Source organism: Hyperolius riggenbachi, chromosome 2 (genome assembly GCF_040937935.1).
Source record: "Hyperolius riggenbachi isolate aHypRig1 chromosome 2, aHypRig1.pri, whole genome shotgun sequence".
In the NCBI taxonomy this organism is placed as follows: Eukaryota; Metazoa; Chordata; class Amphibia; order Anura; family Hyperoliidae; genus Hyperolius; species Hyperolius riggenbachi.
Genome location: NC_090647.1, coordinates 438,040,717 through 438,065,410, shown reverse-complemented (window position 1 = coordinate 438,065,410; position 24,694 = coordinate 438,040,717). Strand labels below are relative to the sequence as shown.

The following is a 24,694-nucleotide window of genomic DNA, read 5'->3' as shown; positions in this document are numbered from 1 at the left end:
CGCAAGTAATGCATAGGAATTTTACTGTTGCTACCTCTGATAGCGTAGCATGCGCATAACCCTAGCAACACGCACACTACTGAGGTAACCAGGGTCACGCTAATTAGGCAACTTGCGCTAGGATGTCAGCAGTGAGTAATGGTAAAACTGGTGTGTGCTGCTGCTTCTTGCTGCAGTTTAGTGAATCAGGGCCTAGATCTGCTAGGAGACCACTTCCCAGAGTGGTGGCAGGAGTCCAGCGGACATGGAGAATGATCCCCATGCTATTCCCATCTTTTCCTTTCACAAATTCCTGGATCCACACAGTACATCTGTACTATACAGATATGCTGAACTGGCCCTAAGGCTCAACACACACCATACAATCTTGGTTGTACAGATTTACCAAATCTATGTAGTATAAGGGCCAACAGATTTAAAATACCTTGAATGATTGATTGGATACGCTCTTATACTACATGAAAGTGGTAAGATTGAACAACTAAGATTGTATGGTGTGTGTTGAGCCTTAGGCTGCAGGAAAGCAGAAGAAGCTGCAGCAATGATATACTAATAGAATAAACCTGAAAATGATGCCCTGTCACAGGGCAGAGTAGTGTGCTAGACAGTGCTTGCACTCAGGATTACAGCCAAAATACAGTATGTGGAACTTGGTGGCTCTTCAGTGTTACTTAACAGCCTCTATGAGATCTATCCACAAATCAAGCTCTGCTTGCACTGCATACACACTCCCATTTTTTGTGGATGACATGCTTTTCTCTATATGTTTGGTGGCTTATATCACTTAAACAGATTAATTTGTCCATGTGACCTGACAGCAGCCAGTCAGTTAGAGCTGTACCGGGAAATAACGGTTACAATCTGATATTTTGCGTCTAAGTGGCCATTATATGGGGCAATATTATTTCTACTTCACAAATAAATGAGGGCCCTCTGTTTCTCTGAGACGGCTTTTTACCTTTGGAAAATCGTTGCATCTAGCTGCAAAAATTAGCCGTTGCTTATCGCATGAGTGCAACATCGCCACCGCAAATGGAGGCGAGACAATTGGAGACCATGGTTAGTAATATTTTGGTGGGGTTTTTTTGAGGAAGAAGGGGAGAAATAGATGCCAGTAACCATATGATGAGTTGTGTCTTTGTTTAGGGTAGATGTATGCTGTCTACTTTTTCCATGTAGGGAGTAACGATTACAGCAGTTGGGAGTAGTGTGTAAGGATGGCTGCAGTTGGGGAAAATCTAGTTGGGGATGAATGTACAGTGCTGCCCATAATTATTCATACCAATGGCAGATTTTAAAGTTACTTTTATTCAACTAGAAAGTAGGGATGGTCGCTGGATTCCGCAGAATTTAGAATTTGGGTCAATTCCGATTCCGGCGGTCGGAACGGAATTGCTATAGCTGTAAAACGGAATTCCGTGGAAATTTTTTTAATTCCGCGGAATTTAACGAAATTCAAATTTCTTTCCTTACCTATCTATTTTCTCCCTTCCTCCCACTCTCCCTCTCTCTCTATTCCCTCCTCCTGGAGGGAGGAGGGTCTCATCTTCAAGGGAATTGTAGTATTTCAAAAGCCAGCGTACATACCGTGGCTGGGAATTGAACCCAGGCAGGGCTGGGAATTGAACCCAGGTCTCAGTGTGTGGTAGGTAACTCACTTAACCACTATACCACCACCAACACTACATGCTGAGGCCAGCCTAGCATGTACCATTTATGATCAGTCCAAGAGAAAAATTAGGTTGCTTAAGGATTTGTAGCATGTCAAAAGCCAACTCACATTGGCTGGGAATTGAACCCAGGCTGGGCTGGGAATTGAACCCAGGTCTCAGTGTGTGGTAGGTAACTCACTTAACCACTATATAACCAACACTACATGCTGAAACCAGCCTAGCATGTACCATTGTGATATACCCAAGAGAAAAATGAGCTCTCTCTCTCTCTAGGACTTGATGCCATTGAACTGAATTTTCAGCTTAAAACCATCAACGGATACCGGCAGAATTTTACAGGCAATTTCGGAATTCCGCCAGATTGAAAAAGCAATTCCGTTCCGACCAAACGGAACAGAATGACCAATTTCCGCCTAAAAATTCCGGAAAATACAATTCCGCGGAAAGCGGTGACCATCCCTACTAGAGAGAGAGAGAGAGAGAGAGAGAAAGAGAGAGAGAGAAATCTACCTGGCTATTTGGCGTTCTCTTCGGACAACTGTTGAACACAAAAGGCAAGGCCATGCCTGGCTACAAATCCTTAAGCAAGCTATTTTTTCTCTTGGATTGATCATAATGGTACATGCTAGGCTGGCTTCAGCATGTAGTGTTGGTGGTATAGTGGTTAAGTGAGTTACCTACTACACACTGAGACCTGGGTTCAATTCCCAGCCCAGCCTGGGTTCAATTCCCAGCCAATGTGAGTTGGCTTTTGACATGCTACAAATCCTTAAGCAACCTAATTTTTCTCTTGGATTGAGCATAATGGTACATGCTAGGCTGGCTTCAGCATGTAGTGTTGGTGGTATAGTGGTTAAGTGAGTTACCTACCACACACTGAGACCTGGGTTCAATTCCCAGCCCAGCCTGGGTTCAATTCCCAGCCACGGTATGTAAGCTGGCTTTTGAAATACTACAATTCCCTGGAAGATGAGACCTTCCTCCCTCCGGGACAGAGGAAGAGAGAGAGAGAAGGGAGGAAATAGGGACTATGGGCCACCATATAGGATAAACAAGGATACTTTAGTGATTTTTTTCAATTTTAACACTGACGGAATCCGTGATTTTCGGTGGAACGGAATTTGCTCATTCTGATCATCCCTACTAGCAAGTAATTTTTGGACAGGAAATAACATAGGTGACTCTAAAAAGATAATAAGATGATGTACAAGAGGCATTATTGTGGAAAACAAGCAGTTATCAATTTTTATTTACATTTGAGCAAAAAGTGTCCAGTCCAAAATTATTCATAACCTTCTCAATAATCAATAGGAAAGCCTTTATTGGCTATTACAGCAATCAAACGCTTCCTATAATTGCAGACCAGCATTTTGCATGTCTCCACAGGTATTTTTGCCCATTCATCTTTAGCAATGAGCTCCAAATCTTTCAGCTTGGAGGGTCTTCTTGCCATCACCCTGATCTTTAGCATCCTCCACAGATTCTCAATTAGATTCAAATCAGGACGCTGGCTGGGCAACTCCAAAACGTTAATATTGTTGTCTGCTAACCATTTCTTCACCACTTTTGCTGTGTGTTTTGGGTCATTGTCATGCTGAAATGTCTACAGGTGCCCAAGGCCAAGTTTCTCTGTAGACAGCCTGATTTTGTCGTTGAGAATTCTCATGTATTGCTCTTTTTTCATGGTGCCGTTTACTGTGATTACATGTTTGACAGTGGGGATGGTGTTCTTTTGTTTGAAGGCTTCAACTTTTTTTTTACACCAAATGAAGGAAACCAAATAAAGGAAATTGTGACCAAGCAATTCAATTTTTGTTTCAGCTGACCGTAACACAGAAGACCAGAAGTCTTCTTTGTCCAGATGAGCATTTGCAAAGGCCAAGCAAGCTTGTGTGTGCCTTATCTGGAGAAGTGGTGTCCTCCTTGGTCTGCATCTGTGGAACCCAGCAGTGTGCAGTGTCCGTTGGATTGTCTGTCTTTGGATTGTCTGCCATTGCCACCAGCAAAGCTCAGATTCACTAGGATGGCCTTAATGGTGATCCTTGAATTCCTTTTCACCTCCTGGCCAGCACAGGTGTTACTTTTGGCTTTCGACCACGTCCTCTGAGATTTTCCACAGTGCGGAAGATCTTGCATTTTTTAATAATACTTTGCACTGTAGCCACTTAACTTGAAAACATTTAGGAATGGCCTTGTTGCCCTTTCCTGACTAGTGAGCAGCCACAATATGCAGCTGCGGGTCCTCACTGAGCTCCTTTGCCTTAGCAATGCTTTAGAACAGCTTTGACTATTTGGAATGGTATAGAACTTTGGATTTTCCCACAGACTGTGACAGTTTGTAAAGGGTATGAATCATTTTGGACTGGACACTTTTTGCTCAAATGTAAATAAAAGCTGAGAAATTTTTTTTCTTCCCCACAATAATGCCACTTGCACATCATCTTATTATCTTTTGGGAGACATCTATGTCATTTCCCGTCAAAAAATTACCTGTTGGTTGAATAAAAGTAACTAAGTCAAATTTTGCCACGGGTATGAATAATTATGGGCTATTGGGCTGCACTGTATATAATTGGAAGTTATATGTAGGGATGGCAGCAGTTTTGGGTAGTATGTAGGGTGTAAGGACACAACAGTTCTGGGTAGTTCTAGGACTAGGTGGTAGAAATGTAAGGATGCTTGCAGAGCAGAGCATTTTTATTTTTATGTCTGTGGCTAACTGAAAGTGTTTATGTGTCATATGGAAGGCTTTTATTATGTTTTAGTCTCCTTTAAAATAAATTGACATATACAGTATGTGTTACCAGAAATGGCTATCTGTAATATTTTTTGAACCTGTACAGTGCTCACATATTCATATTAAACAAAAACAATATTTAAACAATATTTAAAGTCCAGATCAGTTCATCCACGCAACATAAATCCAATGGCTTTTGAATAATCGTGCAACAATTTGGTCGTCCAATGCAAACAAATGACAATTCAATTTACACTCACTGAAGTTAGTGGCTCATTGAATCACAGATCAGCAAACAGATTTTTTTTGTAGCAGAATCCACTCCAATCTTGCAATTTCACACTCCTCTCACTTCCCATCAAATCCACTCTAAACTGCCTTGCTGGATGATAACTCAGGAAAAACGGCATAACATAGCTTGATACTGCTTGTACACTAGTCCCTTAAATCAGAGTTCCCCAACCCTGTCCTCAAGGCCCACCAACAGTGCATGTTTTGTGGAAATCCACAGAGGAATTTGAATTACCTCACCTGTGAATGTTTGTTGTTTCCTGCAAAACATGTACTATTGGTGGGCCTTGAGGACAGGGTTGGGGAACTATGCTTTAAATACACCATAGTGACCCTCGTGCTTCACCACAAATAGTGCCTCCACTAGCATGCCCCAAAACAAATGCAGGCTCACCAGATGTATCTGCTGACCGCACAAGGACTAAGCTCTCACCGCTTAGTATGTGATTTCACACTCCTCTATCTTCACAGCAATTAGCATACTGCACAACCTTAAAACTTAAAGGAATACTATCGATACCCAAGTGTTCTAAAATGACAGTGTGCAAATAATGTCTAAGTAGCTGTGTAAACATTTTCCTGCTTTTCATGTTAAATATCAGAGGCAAAAGCTGTAATTTATTGAGGGTAGGATTTAGCTATATTGGGACAAATCAATTGCAGAAGGGGTGTCTGCTTCAATGCACAGCCAGAGTTGCATATCAGACTACAGAAAGCAAATATCAAACATATCAAACTCTGAAAGCAAAAACAGTATGGAAAGCTGTGAGAATTAGTTACATTTCCTCTGCTCTCTTCAGAAACTTCAGTCAGAAACACCGGACACAGGAGCTGCAGCTGTTGGGAGCCCTCTTCTCTGTCACACACAGAGCTACACATAGAGTTAACTGATCAAGTGTGAGGGGAATTTCCCCTCTCCTCATGGCTCAGTCAGCCATCAGTTTTGGCGCCAGTAAAGATTGAAAGTATTTTGCTAACAGTAAACAAAGAAGTTGCAACTAAAATGTATACACCAGTACTTAGCAGCACTTCCCAAACACTTCCTGTGTCAATTAAAAAAATATGTGAATCGATAGTATTCCTTTAAAAGAGGGCTTCCATATCGTATTTCCGTTTTTATTCAAATCAATAAAATGCAATAATGCACATTCAGTAAAACTCTATGCACATATCAATATAAAACACTGGACGTCCTCACCGCCGCATGTCTGAAGGTCTCCCAAGTTCACCCTGCCTAAAGCTCCAACTTACCGGTTTTGTCAATGATGACTCATTGGCCCTGAAATATTGTAACAATTAAGGTTGTGATAACCCCCGCCCCTATTTTTAAATATTTACAAAGTAGGTTGAATGTTTTACCATCTCTAATCAGTGGCAGCCTATAGAGTGTCCCAGAGTTAGAAAAAGATTGTATTTTAGCTCTCCCTGCCCTCAGAAGTTGTATTCTGCAAGGAAATCATTTAAGGCTATAATTTGCTTATCCATGATGTTTACTATATCTCCAACAAGGTATCGACAAAACAGAAGCTGTCACTTCTACGTCTAGAAATTAACGATTTCAGGAAGCAAAATAAAAAATGGTTATTAATATGTTTTGTACTGTACATACACATTTCAATGTTATTCCATCCCAAGAGCCCATTTTTGGTGAGTGCAAAACCTAATGCAAATACTCACTTTCTCACTGAAACCAATGCAGTTTAATGTAGTAATTCCCACTGAATGTGTTTTTAAAATACATTCCAATGCAGAAAAAATATGGACTGCATGCTGCAGATTCTCGCAACATGCATCCTTCAGCATGCGATTTTGGATGTTATGAAAGTCAATGGTCCCATATGTGAATGCAAATTCTCTCATTTTTGATGCACATTTTTGCTTCCAGTTTCCCATCTGACATGCTTCTTAAAGTGGACCTGAACTCAGAACTCCTGTCTGCTCTAAAAGATACACAACGGCATAATAACCTTTAAAAAAAAAAAAATGTCTTTGTTACAGCTGATACAAATACTCAAATACGTCTGCACAGTTTCTAATTCCTGTTTCATGGAATCAGACATATTGTTTACAGCACATACTGTTTACAGTACTTTCAAATGGGCTTATCTGCTTATCTGCCATAGGCAGTCATGTGACACAGGTGGGAGATCAAATTACAACTAGTGACACAAATGAGGGGGAATTACACATGCTAAACTCTGAAAATACATACAGAGTGCATTTCTGTTATGTTTTCCTTGTGTCCTGTGCAAGAGTTCAGGTCCACTTTAAGCTAAGTACATACATGCAAGAATTGTCACCCATCAAGGATCGAGAAACTATACCTCGGGTGACAATTCCCGGAACAACGTTATACAGAAAGCCTTGAGATTAGTGATGTGTTCTGTTGCTATGGAAGGGGGCAGAGGGACGACGATAAGCGGACGATGGAGTGGCTTCAATCATCCAGCGGGGCTTGTAAAAAGCATTGCGAATGGTCATGCACAGCCATCGGTGCTTGTTAAGAATCCAACAGGATGGATTTTTAACGATGCCAGAGCAATATAGATCGTCAGCCACACACATGTGTGTATGTAGCTTTAGTGTCTCCTGTGTAGTCACAGTGGTGTCATGTTGCTATGGAAATAAAAAATTTGGATGCAAAAATATGCATTACAAATGCATGCGGTTTCCAAATCGCATTCAATTCACATATGAGAATGCGGATGCCAAATGCACAGTATACTGGTGGAAATAGGCCCTAACTTATCACTACTCCGAACCACACAAGTCCAGGGAACCTGAAGTGAGTACAATTATTTAAAATAAACACAACTTCAAATGAACATTACATGGTTACCTCTCCATCAGTTCCTCTCAGAAGCTCACCATTTTCTTCTGACAATGACCCCTTCCAGTTCTGACAACATTTTGTCAGAACTGAAATATATCAGTTGCTTTCATATACAGGGGCGCCTCTAGCCACTTTGTCACTCCAGGCGAGAAAGCTTGTGGCACCCCCCCATGTGGCGGCCACTGCGGCCCCCAACCCTGTCCCACCTTAACCGTGCCCCCTCCCCCCGTTTGAAAGTAATCGGAATGCACCAGCGTTTCACCAGGAAATAATTATATTGCATCGTAATTTCACCAGAAAATAATCATAATTCGGCAACATTTCACCAGAAATTACACTTACTGCATCAGCATTTCATCACAAAATACACATAGGCAGGGCTCCACTTTCATGAGGCACAAAGGGGGACAGAAGGAAGCACAAACTGGGACAGAAGGAGGCACAGGGGTACTGAATAAGGGACAAAGGGTGGCATAGGGAGGCACAGGGGGACAGAAGGAGGCATGAGGGTCAGAAGAAGTCACAAAGGAGAACAGGAGGCACACAGGGGGACAGTAGGAGGCACAAAGGGTGACAAAAGGAGGCACAATGGGAGACAGAATGAGACACAAAAGAGGACAGAAGGAGGCACAGGAGGACAGAAGGAGGTACACAGAGGAGCAGCGGGTGGTAAAGGGGGACAGAAAAAGGCATAAGGGCCATAAGGAGGCACACAGGGGGACAGAAGGAGGCACACGGGGACAGAAGGAGGCACACAGGGGGACAGAAGGAGGCACAAAGTGGGGCAGAAGGAGGCACAATGGGGGGCAGATTGAGGCACAAAGGGGGACAAAAGGATGCACAGGAGGAAAGGGGGTACAGGGGGACTGAAGGAGGCACACAGAGGACAGAAGGAGACACAAAGGGGGAAGGAGGCACGATGGGGACAGAAAAAAGCACAAAAGGGGTAGAAGGAGGCACAGGAAGACAGTAGGAGGAACAAAAGGGGAACAGAAGGATGCACAAAGGGAGACAGAAGGCGGCACAAAAGGGTGGCAGAAGAAGGCAGAGGGGTATGTAAGGAGGCACAGGGAGACAGAAGGAGGCAGAGGGAGACAGACAAAGCCACAGGGAGACAAAAGAAGGCACAAAGGGGCACAGAAGGAGGCACAGGGTAACGGAGGATGGCGCAGAGGACTGAGGTGGCACATGGGGACTGAAGAGGCACATGGAGACAGAATAAGGCACAAAGGGAGACAGAAGGCGGCACATGAGGACAGAAGGAGGAAGAGTGGGACTGAAGGAGGAACAGGGGAGCAGAGGTAGCACAGGGGGGCAAAGAAAGGCACAAGGGGACATATGGAGGCACAGGGGGACAGAAGAAGGCAGAGGTGGCACAAGGGGACTGAAGGAGGCACATGGAGACAGAAGGAGGCACAAAGGGAGACAGAAGGAAAAATAGGGCGTCAGACATGGCACAAGGGACTGAAGGAGGCACAAAAGGGACCAAAGGAGGCACAAAGGGGAGAGAAAGGATGTACAAGGCACAGAGGGACACAGTGGCAGCTGCCTGCAACTTACGCTAAGCAGATGCAGCAGAAACTAATAATAAAACACCCGTTCGGTGCGGCTAAGTCAAAGGGGGCATGGCTTAATCCTGGGGGCGTGGCTTAATCAAGCAACATGGCGCCCCCAGGACCAATGGTACTCCAGGCAATGGCGTGTACTGCCTATGCCTAGAGGCTCCCCTGTTCATACATATATATATATATATATATATATATATATCAGCAGCTGTCAGTTACAACTGATGTGCCAGGTAATGTCCATGTTTCCCTATTGCTCAAGTGAGCGAACTAACAGTTTAACAGTGTGCTGACCAGAAAGCTGTTAGGGGGTAATGGCCATTTTCAAAATGGAGGATGGAGAAATCCATTGATCACAGTGGACAATCAGGACGTGGGAGAGGAGAAAGATATTGAGGAGTAGACTACACAGGAGGTAAGTATGACTTGTGTATGCTTATTTTGACTTTTAATTTTCAGTTCAGGATTTTTTTAAGTAAATAATCACCTAATAGTATTTAATCATAATGTTCTGCGTGGTACTTGTATTTCAGTTAATAACAATATAGGTGTGTTTTATCACAAGTTGGCCCTGCCCGGCGTTGCCGCATTCTGCAAGCACCTGACCACCCTGCTCCATAAAGACGCAGGAGCCCGGACCAGGAGGAGGCGCATTCCCTCCCGCCGCCAGGCACGAGGGGCCCAGGACGGTCGCCATTACCCGCTCTTCACACCATCACATGCCACACCACCGCATGCTGAGCCGGAGAAGCAGGCTGAAGAGTCTAGTAACAGCTGCCCCATCTGCCTGTCAGACCTTGAGGGCAGCGATCCGGTGCTAACCCTGCAATGCACGCACCAATACCATCTGGAATGCATGCTCACCTGGCTGAGGGACCATAACACCTGTCCCCTGTGTCGCTGCATCGCCTTCTGTGAGGGACATTGTTCATTGTTATTACTGTATGTCTGTTGGGTTATGGTCTATTATTTGCTAGCTCCTTATTCATAAATGTATTGAGCTTGGCACGGCAGAAAAAAACAACAGTACAGGTATTGCCTTAGGCAGGGTTCACAGAATGTCTTATATGCTTTCAGGGGCGTAGCTACAACTCACTGGGCCCCATAGCAATTTTTTTGGCCAGGCCCCCCCCCCCCCCCCCTTGATTCACAAAAGAGTGCTAACTGTTAGCACGGCCGTTTTCGCGTGAATTTTCGCATTTTCGCGCAATCGTGCACGATCTCGCGTGCAGTTTCACGGTTTCACGTGCAAACGTACATTTTTGCGTGTAAACGATAACGATTTTGCGTGCAAACTCAAATTTTTATGCGAAATCGTTGGTTGCGCGTGAAAATTCACGTTTGCGCGCAAAAAATGTGAAATTGCGTGCGAAAATTCACGATCGCACGAAAATTCGCACGAAAACGGCCGTGCTATCAGTTAGCACTCTTTTGTGAATCAAGCCCCTATGACAGGATTAGATTCTGGGCTCCTCTGAGGACAGTCAGAGACATGACTATGTACTCTGTAAAGTGCTGCAGGAGATGTCAGGGCTATATAAATACATAATAGTAACATGGTAGGACATTAGACTATGACTATGGCAAGATTAGATTGTGAGCTCCTCTGAGGACAGTCAAGAACATGGCTATGTACTCTGTACAGTGCTGCAGAAGATTGAAGTGCTTTATGAATACATAATAATAATAATATGGTAGGGCATTGGACTCCGACTATGGTAGGATTAGAGTGTGAGCCCCTCTGAGGACAGTCAGTGAAATGACTATGTACTCTGTAAAGTGCGGCAGAAGATGCCAGTGGTATATAAATACAGGGGTCTAGTCCTGGGAAAAGAAGTGAGTGGACTCACTTGAAAAACTCCTGCGCTGCACTGCGCTACGCGCGGCTCGGCAAAAATGGGCGTGGTCAAGCATAACGTGGGCGTAGCCATGGGTGGGGCCAAATATACATGACCTTAACAGTGATGTAAAAAGTCTGCCGAGGAAGTTTGAGCTCTGCCGTAGTGTATCCCCCAAAAATAGATGTAATCTGACAGCATTTCACCAAAAAGACACATAATCTGGTAGAAGTTCCTCCAAAATACAGATAATATGGAAGTGGTTCCCCCAAAATAGACAATGTGGCAGCAGCAGTTCCCCCAACATACATTCTTGAGTGGTGCCGGTCTCTTTGGAGAAAGTTCCCCCAACATACACATAATTTGGAAGCAGTTCCCCAAAATACGCGAAACCTGGCAGCGGATCACCCAAAATACACGTAACACCCAAAAGACATATAATCTGGCAGTAGTGGTCCCCCAAACATACACAACCTGGCAGCAGTTCCCCAAAACACACGTAATCTGGCAGTAGCCGTTCCCCTAACATACACATAATCTGGCAGCTGTTCCCCAAAATACATAACGGCGGTTCCACAAAAATGCAGATAATCTGACAGCAGTTCCCCCAAAATAGGTACCCCCAGCATAGGTAGCCAGGTCTATAGATTTCCCCAGTATCAGTAGCCATGAGTATAGTAGTCCCCAGTATATGTAGCCAGAGGTATAGTTGCCTAGTACATGTAGCCAGGGGTATATGTGCCCAGTATATGTAGCCAGGGGTATGTGTCCCCAGTATATGTAGTCAGGGGGTATATGTGTCCCCAGTATATGTAGCCAGGGGTATATGTCCCAGTATATGTAGCCAGAGGTATATGTGCCCAGTATATATAGCCAGGTGTACATGTGCCCAGTATATGTAGTCAGGGGTATATGTCCCAGTATATGTAGGCAGGGGTATATGTGCCCAGTATATATGTAGTCAGGGGTATATGTGCCCCAGTATATATAGCCAGGGGTATATGTGCCCCAGTATATATAGCCAGGGGTATATGTGCCCCAGTATATATAGCCAGGGGTATATGTGCCCAGTATATGTAGTCAGAGGGTATATGTAGTCAGGGGGTATATGTGCCCATTATATGTAGTCAGGTGGTATATGTGCCCAGTATATGTAGTCAGGTGGTATATGTGCCCAGTATATATGTAGGCAGGGGTATATGTGCCCCAGTATATATAGCCAGGGGTATATGTGCCCAGTATATGTAGTCAGGGGGTATATTTGCCCAGTATATGTAGTCGGGGTATATGTGCCCAGTATATATAGCCAGGGGTATATGTGCCCAGTATATGTAGTCAGGGGGTATATGTGCCCAGTATGTGTAGTCAAGGGGTATATGTGCCCAGTATATGTAGTCAAGGGGTATATGTGCCCAGTATATGTAGTCAGGGGGTATATGTGCCCAGTATATGTAGTCAGGGGGTATATGTGCCCAGTATATGTAGTCAGGGGGTATATGTGCCCAGTATATATGTAGGCAGGGGTATATGTGCCCCAGTATATATAGCCAGGGGTATATAAGCCCAGTATATGTAGCCAGGGGTATATGTGCCCAGTATATGTAGTCAGGGGGTATATGTGCCCAGTATATGTAGTCAGGGGGTATATGTGCCCAGTATATGTAGTCAGGGGGGTAGATGTGCCCAGTATATGTAGTCAGGGGGGTAGATGTGCCCAGTATATATGTAGCCAGGGGTATATGTCCCCAGAATAGGTAGTCAGGTGTCCCCCCCAGCAGGAGGTGAGCATAGAAGAGGGAGAGCTGTGTGGACGGTGGAGAAGGGGGCCATCTTCCCCCCCTTCCCTCACCTTAGGGTGCTCTCCCTCCCTCGCTGTCCCCTCCAGAAGTAACGTGCGTGCAGCCGGCAGCGGGCGGGACTTACCTCTCCTCGTTCCTGCGCGAGCCCTCCACTGTCGCAAGTCTGGTCTGGTCCAGACCAGAGCAGCGGCACGCAGATCCGGCGCAGGAACGAGGAGAGGTAAGTCCCGCCCGCTGCCGGCTGCCCGCACGTTACTTCTGAGATTGTCTATACACAATTGTGGAAAACTGTCACAAATGTATGCAGTGGAAACAGTACAAACAGATCTTGTACATGCATGCTGGATTTTTTTGGACATGCTAATTTGCACTGGGCAATGGTCAAATGAAGGAAAATGTGAGAAGTGCAGTCTGATGGAAAGTGGATATACATTTGTCCCTCAGCTGAAAGAGCAGTTTTTCACCACATCAGGGGCGTATCTGGGTAATATAGAGCCTATGGCAAACACTGAAGTTGCGCCCCCCCCTTACTTCCTGTTCAGAACCCTCTTTGCCTCTAAAGCAGAATCCTTTCTTACGTACATGTGTTATGGTTGCCTGTGTTTTGTGGCTTGGGATATTGCCGAAGTTACTTTTTTTGGAAATATCTCTTCTTATTTCCTCTCTGTCCTGTTTTCTAACACTAAGCCAAGTGCACCCTAGATACATAAATTAAAGGATACCCGAAGTGTCATGTGACATGATGAGATAGGCATGTGTATGTACAGTGCTTTGCACACAAATAACTATGCTGTGTTCCTTTCTTTCTTTCTCTGCCTGAAAGAGTTAAATATCAGGTATGTAAGTGGCTGACTCAGTCCTGACACAGACAGGAAGTGACTACAGTGTGACCCTCACTGATAGGAAATTCCAACTATAAAACACTTTCCTAGCAGAAAAAGGCTTCTGAGAGCAAGAAAGAGGTAAAAAGAGGAATTTCTTATTAGTGAGGGTCACACTGTAGTAGCTTCCTGTCTGAGTCAGGACTGAGTCAGCCAATTACATACCTGATATTTAACTCTTTCAGGCAGAGAAAAAAAAAGGAATACAGCATAGTTATTAGTGTGCTAGGCACTGTACATACACGTCTATCTCATGTCACTTCGAGTATCCTTTAAGTGGCCATGTTCCGTAGAAAACAGAATTTATATGATTTGAGGTCTGAGTGATGGGGAGGCATGGGGGCAGGCGTGGAGCTGCAGCAGAGGGCCAGATATGTGGGGCAGCACAGGGGCAAGCATGGCACCCTGGTGATGTGGCGCCCATGGCATGAGCCATACCGGCACCCCTCTAGATACGCCTCTGCACCACATGCAGCATTGTGTATGGGGAACTCTTTTCTGGTGGGCTACAGCCATGTGTCAGATCTGTGAGCAAATACACCTCTGATCAGGTTACAAGTTTTGTCCCGTTTCTAATCTTTTCTAATAGAAGTTAGCATTGCAACCCCCTCCCCCCTCTACACTTACTCTCTACTTGCAGACAGTAGCCAGAGAAGCAGCATCAGCAGCGCTGCTCTCTCCACTCACATGGAACAAAGAGGTTGCACTCACTCCTAGGAACACACAGGCTGTCTCCTCACTCTGCATAGCAGCAGCATCCTCTGTGCACACCACCAGCAGCTCCTCCTCCCTGGCCGGAACTACAGATTAATTGTCGGGCCAACCAGGGAGGCATCTATTTACAGCAGACAGGTGAGAAAATAGTCCCCTCTCGCCTGCCTGCTGATGCTTCAAGATTTTAGCCAGAATCATTGGGAAAGAGGGCTTTGTGGAGGGTGTTTTCTTCCTGCTCTGTTTAATAAACAAAATTTTATAATAAAAAAGTATGTTTCCTAGTGGTCTGGGGCCCCATAGCAACTGCTATCCCTATTCCTACGCCACTGTTGCTTTACCACGTGCAAATTCGCCTTAGAACATACAAACAATGTAAACCAAAACCTCTTAAGGTGCCCATACACTCGTCAGATTGGCAGCAGATAGATAAGAAATGCATCTGATGATCTATCTGATGCGTTTTTAGAACATTTTTTACCAGGATAGAATTCCAATAGATTTCAGTTTGAAATCTATTGAAATTCGATCTGATGGCATTTTTTTGCCATCAGATTTCCATTAAGGCCAATGCAAACTGATAAGCAATCTCATCAGATCGACCTAAATTTTCCACCCTGCAAGTTCGATGGAAATCCATCGAAATCGATCGAAATCGGCCGTCGATTGGTCGATTGGCCAACCGATTTGCAATCGATTGATCGATCGATCGGTCGGCCAGAAAATCGGCTGAGTGTATGGGCTGCTTTATACATCTAATGTAAATTTTCATATGCAGGAAAAACAGTTCCAGCCTGCACCATAATTTGCACATTGAGCACGTTATCAATCATTAGCTACTATGTCAATACACAGGGGAACATGAGTGGTTTCCAGAAATTTGCATGCGAAAATGTGCAGTCTTTTCCACGCATTCAGGTATGAGCTCAGCCTTAGTTTATGAACAACAGCCAGTAATCTCCTGAATCTTTAAAGAACCACAGAGCCCATGCGGCACTTGCCCCTCCTCTCGCAAGCGCAGTAGGTGGAAGTTGTAATTTAGATCACACTGGTGTACCCGTCAGCCATTGTGGACCGGAGTTTACTTAATATAAAAAGTGCCTGCTAGTTTATAACTTATACATTAGGCCCCCACAGCATCACAATAAAACACCATAGGCTCAGTCAGCTTTGGGAGGAGATCATACATAATGCATGATTTGGTCCAGCGTCCAATTGTAAACATCAACGCCTTCACACTTATAATGTCCCTGGCAGCAGAACATCACCCCTGCACCGAGACCAATACAATCATTTTAATCATTGTTTATTTAATGTCTCAGCTTTTATGTAAAATGCCAGCATGAGATCATCTAGACTCATTGGGCTCGATTCACAAAGCGGTGCTAACCCAGTTAGAGACTTTAGGCATGATAACCATTGCACCACGCTGGTGAAAAGCCAGTTTAGGCGTGATAAGTTTAGGCGTGATAAATTTAGGCATGAGAAGTTTAGATAACTTTAGATCGCTGATAAAGTCCCGCACGCAAAGCAGCGCCATTAAACTTTATGTGAAGTGCACCAGACTTTGCTAGCGCAAAACTTTTGATCAGCTGTGCACTGCGGTGCGAACCCAGTTGGCACTTAAACGTATCACGCCTAAACTTATCATGCCTAAACTTATCACACCTAAACTTTAGGCATGATAAGTTATCATGCCTAAACTGAGTTTAGGCATGATAAAGGGCTTTTCACCAGCGTGCTAACTGTTAGCACCGCTTTGTGAATCAGGCCCATTCTGTGCAAATAGCTGTTGCAGGATGAAGACTCAGAGTAAACGGTGAGGCGCTACAGTGTTACTCCGCAGGTGAGAAATCTCATTCAAGCCTATCTGTGATGAAGTATAAGCAGTTAGGCCGGATCCACACTATGGGCCTGATTCACAAAGCGTGCTAACCTAGTTAGCACGCCTAAAGACTTTGGGCGTGCTAACTAGGGTGCTAAGTAGTTAGCACGCACCAATCTAAATCAGTTCGCACGCTAAGTTTCGCGTTTGCGTGCTAAGTTTAGCGCTGCCCTGTGCGCCCATGCGATGTATAGGGCGCATCCAGTGCCCCGCGCACCAGGCAGCGCTAAACTTAGCGCGCAAACGCGAAACTTAGCACCGCTTCGTGAATCAAGCCTTATCAGTGCTTTTGTGAGCGCTTACGTTTGATTAGCACTTGCTCAGCGCTTGTTAAAAAAATAAAATCGCGCCCATTTACTTTAATTAAAATAGTGGTAAAAATCACTGCGGTCGATTTGTACCGCAACTTTAATGAAAGTGAATGGGAGCGCTATTTTAACAAGCTCTCAGCAAGCGCTAATCAAATGCAAGCGCTCACAAAAGCGTTTATAGTGTGGATCTGGCCTTATAGATGCTTTTCAACAGTTTTGCTCTCATTTTGCATATACAGTATTACATTTTTGTCTTAACCACTTGCCGACCGCGCACTCATACCGCGCGTCAGCAAAGTGGCAGCTGCAGGACCAGCGACGCAGTTATGCGTCGCCAGCTGCAGGCTGATTAATCAGGAAGCAGCCGCTCGCGCGAGCGGCTGCTTCCTGTCAATTCACGGCGGGGGGCTCCGTGAATAGCCTGCGGGCCGCCGATGGTGGCTCGCAGGCTAAATGTAAACACAAGCGGAAATAATCCGCTTTGTTTACATTGTACGGCGCTGCTGCGCAGCAGCGCCGTAAGGCAGATCGGCGATCCCCGGCCAATCAGCGGCCGGGGATCGCCGCCATGTGACAGGGGACGTCCTGTCACTGGCTGCACAGGACGGACAGCGTCCTGTGCAGCCCGGAACACCAGGGGGGCCAGGTAGGAGAGGGAGGGGGGGGGGGATTTCGCCGCGGAGGGGGGCTTTGAGGTGCCCCCCCCCGCAACACCGGCAGGCAGGAGCGATCAGACCCCCCCAGCACATCATCCCCATAGTAGGGGGAAAATGGGGGCGATCTGATCGCTCTGGATGCACCCTGATCTGTGCTGGGGGCTGTAGAGCCCACCCAGCACAGATCACAAATAACAGCGCTGGTCCTTAAGGGGGGGTAAAGGGTGGGTCCTCAAGTGGTTAAAGGACATCTGTAACCTCCTGAAACAATGTTCCTCAAACCTGTCAAACCTGTCCCCGTGACTCCCCAACAGTACATGCTTTGCAGGCACCCTCACCTATGCACAGCTTCCCGGGTCTCTGCCGCAGTGGGTTCTCTTTTGAGATTACGTCTTCTGAAAGTTTTTCATGTTCTATCTGCAATTTCTTCGTATGTGGCGGGATGCATTGTAATTGCAAACGCACATCATGTGGGAAAAAGCAGAAAGTTGTACGATTTAAAAATGTGCAGAAAAAGTTGAACACAAAACACAAGCAAGCGGTAACGTTGTGCATTTCCTGAGCGTGGCTACTGACTTCAATAGAAGTGCAGCCGGATGTGTTTTGCCGACCATGGCAAAAAGTGCACAATACCAGCAAGTATGTTCCCTGCCTAAAGAAAGCTTTGAGTTTTCTTCTGTTTCTCTTCTATCCTATTACTGACCGAATTATCTTCCCACAGATATCATGATTGCCATCACCATCAGACCTGTGAGACAACACTGTTATATCCCAGAGGTCTTCTGTGCTCTGTGAAGCGTGAAGATCCATACTTACGGACTATCAATAAATGTTGTACAATAAAAATACTTTCTGCTTCTGCTTTTTACATTTCTTATCATCAGGAAATGTTGGTCTCCCGGCATAACTACAAACCATGAGTTCCCATATCACTTGCAGTCATTATAATACCACATTTACAATGTTGGGTTTAATGGAGCACAACACGGTTATAGAATCCTTACTTCAATGCCGCTTGTATTGCATCACTTAAAAATCCATCTAATGAATCAAAGTGCTTCTGTTTTCATACAACAAAGCAGACGGTATGTCTCTTCAAAGCAGTACTTCATACGCCGCCTGACACGTTTCAGGACCTGAAGTCCCTTCTTCAGAGGCAATATTGTACAATCAGATTCCTGTGACCATGAGGCCCAAAAATCTGTGACCTTCTACAAGTGATGCACGTGAGTGATCTCTGCCTACCTCAATCCCTAGCCTAGAGATGTAGTCACATTAATGGAATAAATCTCTTGGCATGTAATCCTGCAGCAAAATGGTAGACTACACACACACACACACAGGGGGATGCAGGTAATTGAATGCTTGCCATCCCCAACAGCTCACACCATTCATGAGTGGGTGGTTTTGATGTTATATGTTTTATTAGAGGTACTCAGTTTGCTTAAATGATAAGGCTGCAGTTATTGCAGGATGGTCTCTTGCAGTCCACACTTGTGCAGCAGCTTTTGTACTGTTGGGAGGTAACAGGGATAAGGGGAGGTAGAAGCGGAGAGAGTTGGTCCCTTGCAGAGAGCAGAGATTGGCTCCCAGTTGGTCCCTCACTTCAGAGGGGATAAGTGTGTAATGCAGAGGGTGTCAGAGCTCACAACAGACCCTATTTGGGTGGGACAATCACTGTTTCCGCCCCTAAATCCCGGTCCCGCCCCCTCCCCAATGATGTCCCGGGTCTCTTCTTTCTCTCTGCATGCTCCCTCCCTCTCCTCACAGAAGGTAGCACTGTGCTGCTGATTGTATGCTAGTGCCCCTTCTGAACATGTGCCCGCCCAGATCCTCCTCCTGATGTGACAGCCCCCTCCAGCTCTGCCCAGTTCAGCCCCCTCCAGCTCTGCCCAGTTCCTGTTCAGCACGAGGTAAGATTAATCACTTCGTGCTCTGTAGTGATGGGAATTCCGGCTCTTCTCGGAGAATCGGCTCTTCTGAATCGGCTCCCATTAAAGAGCCGGCTCTTACGGCTCTCAATCGGCTCTTCATTAAATATCACTGGACACCACTCAGAATCGGAGGAAAAGCCCCGCCCCCGTCTCCATGACAACTCCAGACTGCTTCTCTCACTCAGGCAATCCCTCCTGCTACTGCTCTGGCCTTGCCCTTATACACTCCTACAAGCTGCAAGAGGAGGACTACATCTCCCAGCATAAAGCAAGGGTGACAGAGGCGCCAATAAGTATAAAATGATTAAAACCCGCTTAAAAGGAGGGGTGCAGGTGGATACACCACTCAGGTAAAAATAGACCAGCCAATAAGCCGTTAATAAATAACAGTAAAATTTATTGGGGATTCTCCAAAAATGCAACGCGTTTCACGGGCAAAACACTCGCTTCATCAGCATGCCTCAGCGCCCTTTATTACACAGCAAATCAGAGCTGTGTGGGGCGGCTGAGGCATCGGCTCTTTCAAAACCGAGAGCCGGCTCTTGTCGTTCACAGCAAAGAGCCGGCTCTTAGAGCCGGCTCGTTCGTGAACGACCCATCACTAGTGCTCTGGTAGTTTCTGTGGATGGCAGGAGAGGAGTGAGCTGTCTGCAGCCACTATCAGCTGCTGCCTGTGTCTCCCGGGTGCTCTACAGTTCAGTGCGCCACATGCTTTCTGGCAGTCAATCACAGGCTGCATGGCTCTGCTCTGTACAGCACGCAAGGAGATACAAACAGCTTGGCTACAGCCAGCTCTCCTCTCCTTCCATCCACAGGAGGATGTGTGAGTGTTTCTGCTGAGCCAGCTCACATCTGAGAATCCTGTATTATGGATGATGCTGCAGCCCCTGCAACAAGACTGCTGGGACATGTTCAAATAATGGGGATGATTTATCAATGGGTGTAGCATTTGAGAAGGAGCCATGTGAAAGTCTGATTAGCTAGAAGCTAAAAAACCCAATTTTTAAACAAAGTATAATACTAGCTAGATGGGCTTACCTGACAGAGCAGCAGATGAACTACCCTGCTGCAGAGGAACTGTGTTAAAGGGACTCCGAGCTTAACATAGAATAGAAAATGGTACTCACCCGGGGCTTTCTGCAGCCCAGTGTAGGTCTGGAGGTCTCACGCCGGCGTCCTGCCTCGTCTCCCAAGGGCTCTTCAGAAATGGCTGGACGGCGGCAGCCTGGCGACACTGGCCCCGAGTGTCGGGCTCCTCTTCCTGATACGTCATGGCTGTCGACATCACGCCGGCTGCCTCGCGTCATCACGGCGGCCGGCGTGACAGTACGGTGCATGCACGATTAAACCGCGCATGCGCCGTACTGTCACGCCGGCCACCGTGTTGACGCGAGGCGGCCGGCGTGATGTCGAGCTCGGAGTCCTTTTAATAATACATCTGAGTATAGGACTTGCTGAAGCTGCACCACACCTCTCACAATCTCAGAAATGCAAGTTCTATAAACTTGGTCACTCCCAGAGTGCACCTTAAAAAATCTGGAGATAGAGCCTTCTGTCATGCTGCCCCTACTCTTTGGAACTCCCTGCCACACCCAGTAAAAACAGCACCATCCCTGGAGCTATTCAAATCCAGACTGAAAAGCCACCTGTTTAGCCTGGCATTTCCGGACTTATAAAATTCTTCCTCTGTACCACGATGGTCAGAGCCATGCTTATGTGCTTTGAGTCCTACGGGAGAAAAGAGCTTTACAAATGTTATTTGTTGTTGTTATTTGTTGTTATAGTGGTTTAAGGCAACCCTGTAGCTGCTGGAAGAGATTTCAAACTGCTAATAAGGCCTCACTCCGCCAGATACAGTGGGATGCAAAAGTTTGGGCAACCTTGTTAATTGCCATGATTTTTCTGTACAAATCGGTTGTTACGATAAAAAATGTCAGTTAAATATATCATATAGGAGGCACACACAGTGATATTTGAGAAGTGAAATTAAAGGGATACTGTAGGGGGGGGTCGGGGGAAAATGAGTTGAAGTTACCCGGGGCTTCTGATGGCCCCCCACAGACATCCTGTGCCCGCGCAGCCACTCACCGATGCTCCGGCCCCACCTCCAGTTCACTTCTGGAATTTCTGACTTTAAAGTCAGAAAACCACTGCGCCTGCATTGCCGTGTCCTCGCTCCCGCTGATGGCACCAGGAGCATACTGCGCAGACCAAAGACCATACTGGGCTTGTGCAATACTCTCCTGGTGACCACAGCGGGAGCGAGGATGTAGCTGCGCAGGCGCAGTGGTTTTCAGACTTTAAAGTCTGAAATTCCAGAAGTGAACCGGAGGCGGGGCCGGAGCATCGGTGAGTGGCTCAGTGGGTACAGGATGTCTGCGGGGGGCCATTAGAAGCCCTGGGTAAGTTCAACTCATTTTCCCCCGACCCCCCTACAGTATCCCTTTAAGTGTATTGGATTTGCAGAAAGTGTGCAATACTCGTTTAAACAAAATTAGATAGGTGCACAAATTTGGGCACCACAAAAAAAATTGAAATCAATATTTAGTAGATCCTCCTTTTGCAGAGGCTTCCTGTAGGTTCTAATGACAGTCTGGATTCTGAATGAAGGTATTTTGGACCATCCCACTTTACAAAACATCTCTAGTTCATTCATCATGTTTGATGGCTTCCGAGCATGGACAGCTCTGTTTAACTCACACCACAGATTTTCAATTATATTCAGGTCTGGAGACTGAGATGGCCATTCCAGAACGTTGTACTTGTTCCTCTGCATGAATGCCTTAGTGGATTTTGAGCAGTGTTTAGGGTCGTTGTCTTGTTGAAAGATCCAGCCCCGGCGCAGCTTCAGCTTTGTCAATGATTCCTGGACATTGGTCTCCAGAATCTGCTGATAATGAGTGGAATCCATGCGTCCCTCAACTTTGACAAGATTCCCAGTCCATGCACTGGCCACACAGCCCCACTGCATGATGGAACCACCACCATATTTGACTGTAGGTAGCAGGTGTTTTTCTTGGAATGCTCTGTTGTTTTTCCTCCATGCATAATGCCCCTTGTTATGCCCAAATAACTAAATTTTAGTTTCATCAGTCCACAGCACCTTATTTCAAAATGAAGCTGGCTTGTCCAAATGTGCTTTGGCATACCTCAAATGGCTCTGTTTGTTCTGTGGGTGGAGAAAAGGCTTCCTCTGCATCACTCTCGCATACAGCATCTCCTTGTGTAAAGTGCGCTGAATGGTTGAACGATGCACAGTGACTCCATCTGCAGAAAGATAATGTTGTAGGTCTTTGGTGCTGGGTTGACTGACTGTTCTCACCATTCGTCGATTCTGTTTATCCGAGATTTTTCTTGGTCTGCCACGTCGAGCATTAACTTGAACTGAGCCTGTGGTCTTCCTCAATATGTTCCTAACTGTGAAAACAGACAGCTGAAATCTCTGAGACAGCTTTCTGTATGCTTCCCCTAAACCATGATGGTGAACAATCTTTGTCTTCTCGTCATTTGAGAGTTGTTTTGAGACCCCATGTTGCTACTCTTCAGAGAAAATTAAAAGAGGAGGGAAACTTACAATTGACTCCCTTAAATACTCTTTCTCATAATTGGATTCACCTGTGTATGTGGGTCAGGGGTCACTGAGCTTAAAGAGAACCCGAGGTGGGAATCTTAGAGTTAAATCTATACACAGAGGCTGGGTCTGGCTATAGTGCCCAGCCTCTGTTGCTAGTTGAATATTCCCTAAATCCCCCCTGTGCTCTGCACGAGCCCAAAAATTACAGCCGGGCTGTCTGGCTCTGTTTACTTTTCTAGTGTCACTCACGCTGCTCCCCCGCCTCCTGCAGAGCGCAGTTCCCTGCCCGAGTCACTTCTCTCTAATCAGCGGCGAGGGAAGAGACGTGGGCGGGGATCGGCGCTCTGCAGGAGGCGGGGGAGTGGCACTAGAATGGTAAACAGAGCCTGCTGCGACACGCTCAGTGTCGCCAGCGCGGCTGTAATTTATGGGTTTGTGCAGAGAGCAGGGGGGATTTAGGGAATATTCAACTAGCAACAGAGGCTGGGCACTATAGCCAGACCCAGCCTCTGTGTATAGATTTAACTCTAAGATTCCCACCTCGGGTTCTCTTTAACAAGCCAATTTGAGTTCCAATAATTAGTTCTAAAGGTTTTGGAATCAAATTTATGTACCTGCCTAATTTTAAACAATTATTGCGCACTTTCTGTAAATCCAGTAAACTTAATTTCACTTCTCAAATATCACTGTGTGTGTCTCCTATATGATATATTTAACTGAATTTTTTTTTTATCATAACAACCAACGATTTATACAGAAAAATCATGACAATTAACAAGGTTGCCCAAACTTTCACATCCCACTGTATATGCTGCCAATGCACATTAACTCCCCATACACTGTACAATCTTGTTCAGTCTTATATCATCTTTTTAGCATGAGTTTAACATGTGTGGGGTGAAGAATAGGGAGGAAAATTAGTGAAAATGCAAAGGCTAGGACAGTTTGTCACTAGAGATGATCTAGTATGAGTACTGATTTAGGGAAACAAAATGAGAAGAGGTGCAAGGAAGTCCAGTATTATGTGTGTGAGGTTATTGGGAGAGAGGAGGGGGATGGGTAGTGATCACCTACTACCCACTGAATGGACTGCAGCATTAAACATACCTGTGTTAATTAGCACTCATGCAACTGAGCACCCACTGCAGCTTGCAATGTTAAACTTTATTCCTATCCGATGACCTAATGTACTGCTTGCTTTATTTGAATTATGTACCTTTTGCATATACATTTTTTATCGTATGCATGTTTTGGTGTATGATGAGGTGGTTGGGGTGTGGCAGGGGCATGTCTTAAGTGTCCCTCTTTCTTATCTCAGAAAGTTGGGAGGTATGAGGGTGTGGCAGAATTGGGGAAACTAAGCCAAAATCATTACTCCTATATAAAAGCAGCTTGGGAGCAACAAGCACTCTGCAAGTGAAATAAATGTGATGCCACTCTTTAACGTGAAATTCACACACTTAGTAGAGACCTTTCACAGAAGCCAAGAATAGTGCACCTGATGGACTCCCATACCTTACCCTTCAACCCCGCCCGGCCGCGACCCCCACAGTGCCCCCTGTATAACTACCGGTCCCCCTGCTTGGATCTCCCAGGTCTGCTCTGCTCTCTGCCCCTCCCCTCAGTGTCAGAGTGAAGGAGAAGAGAGCAAGGCATGCAGGAGAGACTGGAGGGGGACTGAGGATTATTGCTCAGCTAGCTGCTTGGACACTGGCCCACCAGGAACAATAAGCTGTGTTACAGAGATAAATAAGATACACCGAGAGCCCAATATAGTGTAGTATGTATTGGAAACCATGGATAAATGTAAGTGTAAGATGAATATACTCACAAACATGGGTTACCTTTTAGGCAACCACTGTAGATGCAGGTGAGGAGATTAGACCTGTCCTCACTCAGGATTAAGATGCCGCTCTCTGTAGATCAGAAAAGTAGGGGTAGGTCACCCCTCCACCAGGAATGGACACAGTATTATCGTAAGAGAACAGAGGTGCCAGCAGGATAAA

General features: G+C 45.7%; 1 protein-coding gene across 1 annotated transcript; it reads left to right on the top strand.

Moving 5' to 3' along the window:
• The first annotated feature begins 848 nt into the window (after positions 1 to 848).
• Positions 849 to 18,028, top strand: LOC137544549 (uncharacterized). Its single transcript, XM_068265647.1, has 3 exons — positions 849 to 1,059; positions 9,665 to 10,013; positions 17,902 to 18,028. Exons 1-3 carry the CDS (start codon positions 1,009 to 1,011, stop codon positions 17,973 to 17,975), a joined length of 474 nt encoding a protein of 157 aa, XP_068121748.1. The 5' UTR covers positions 849 to 1,008; the 3' UTR covers positions 17,976 to 18,028.
• Positions 18,029 to 24,694: the final 6,666 nt, after the last annotated feature.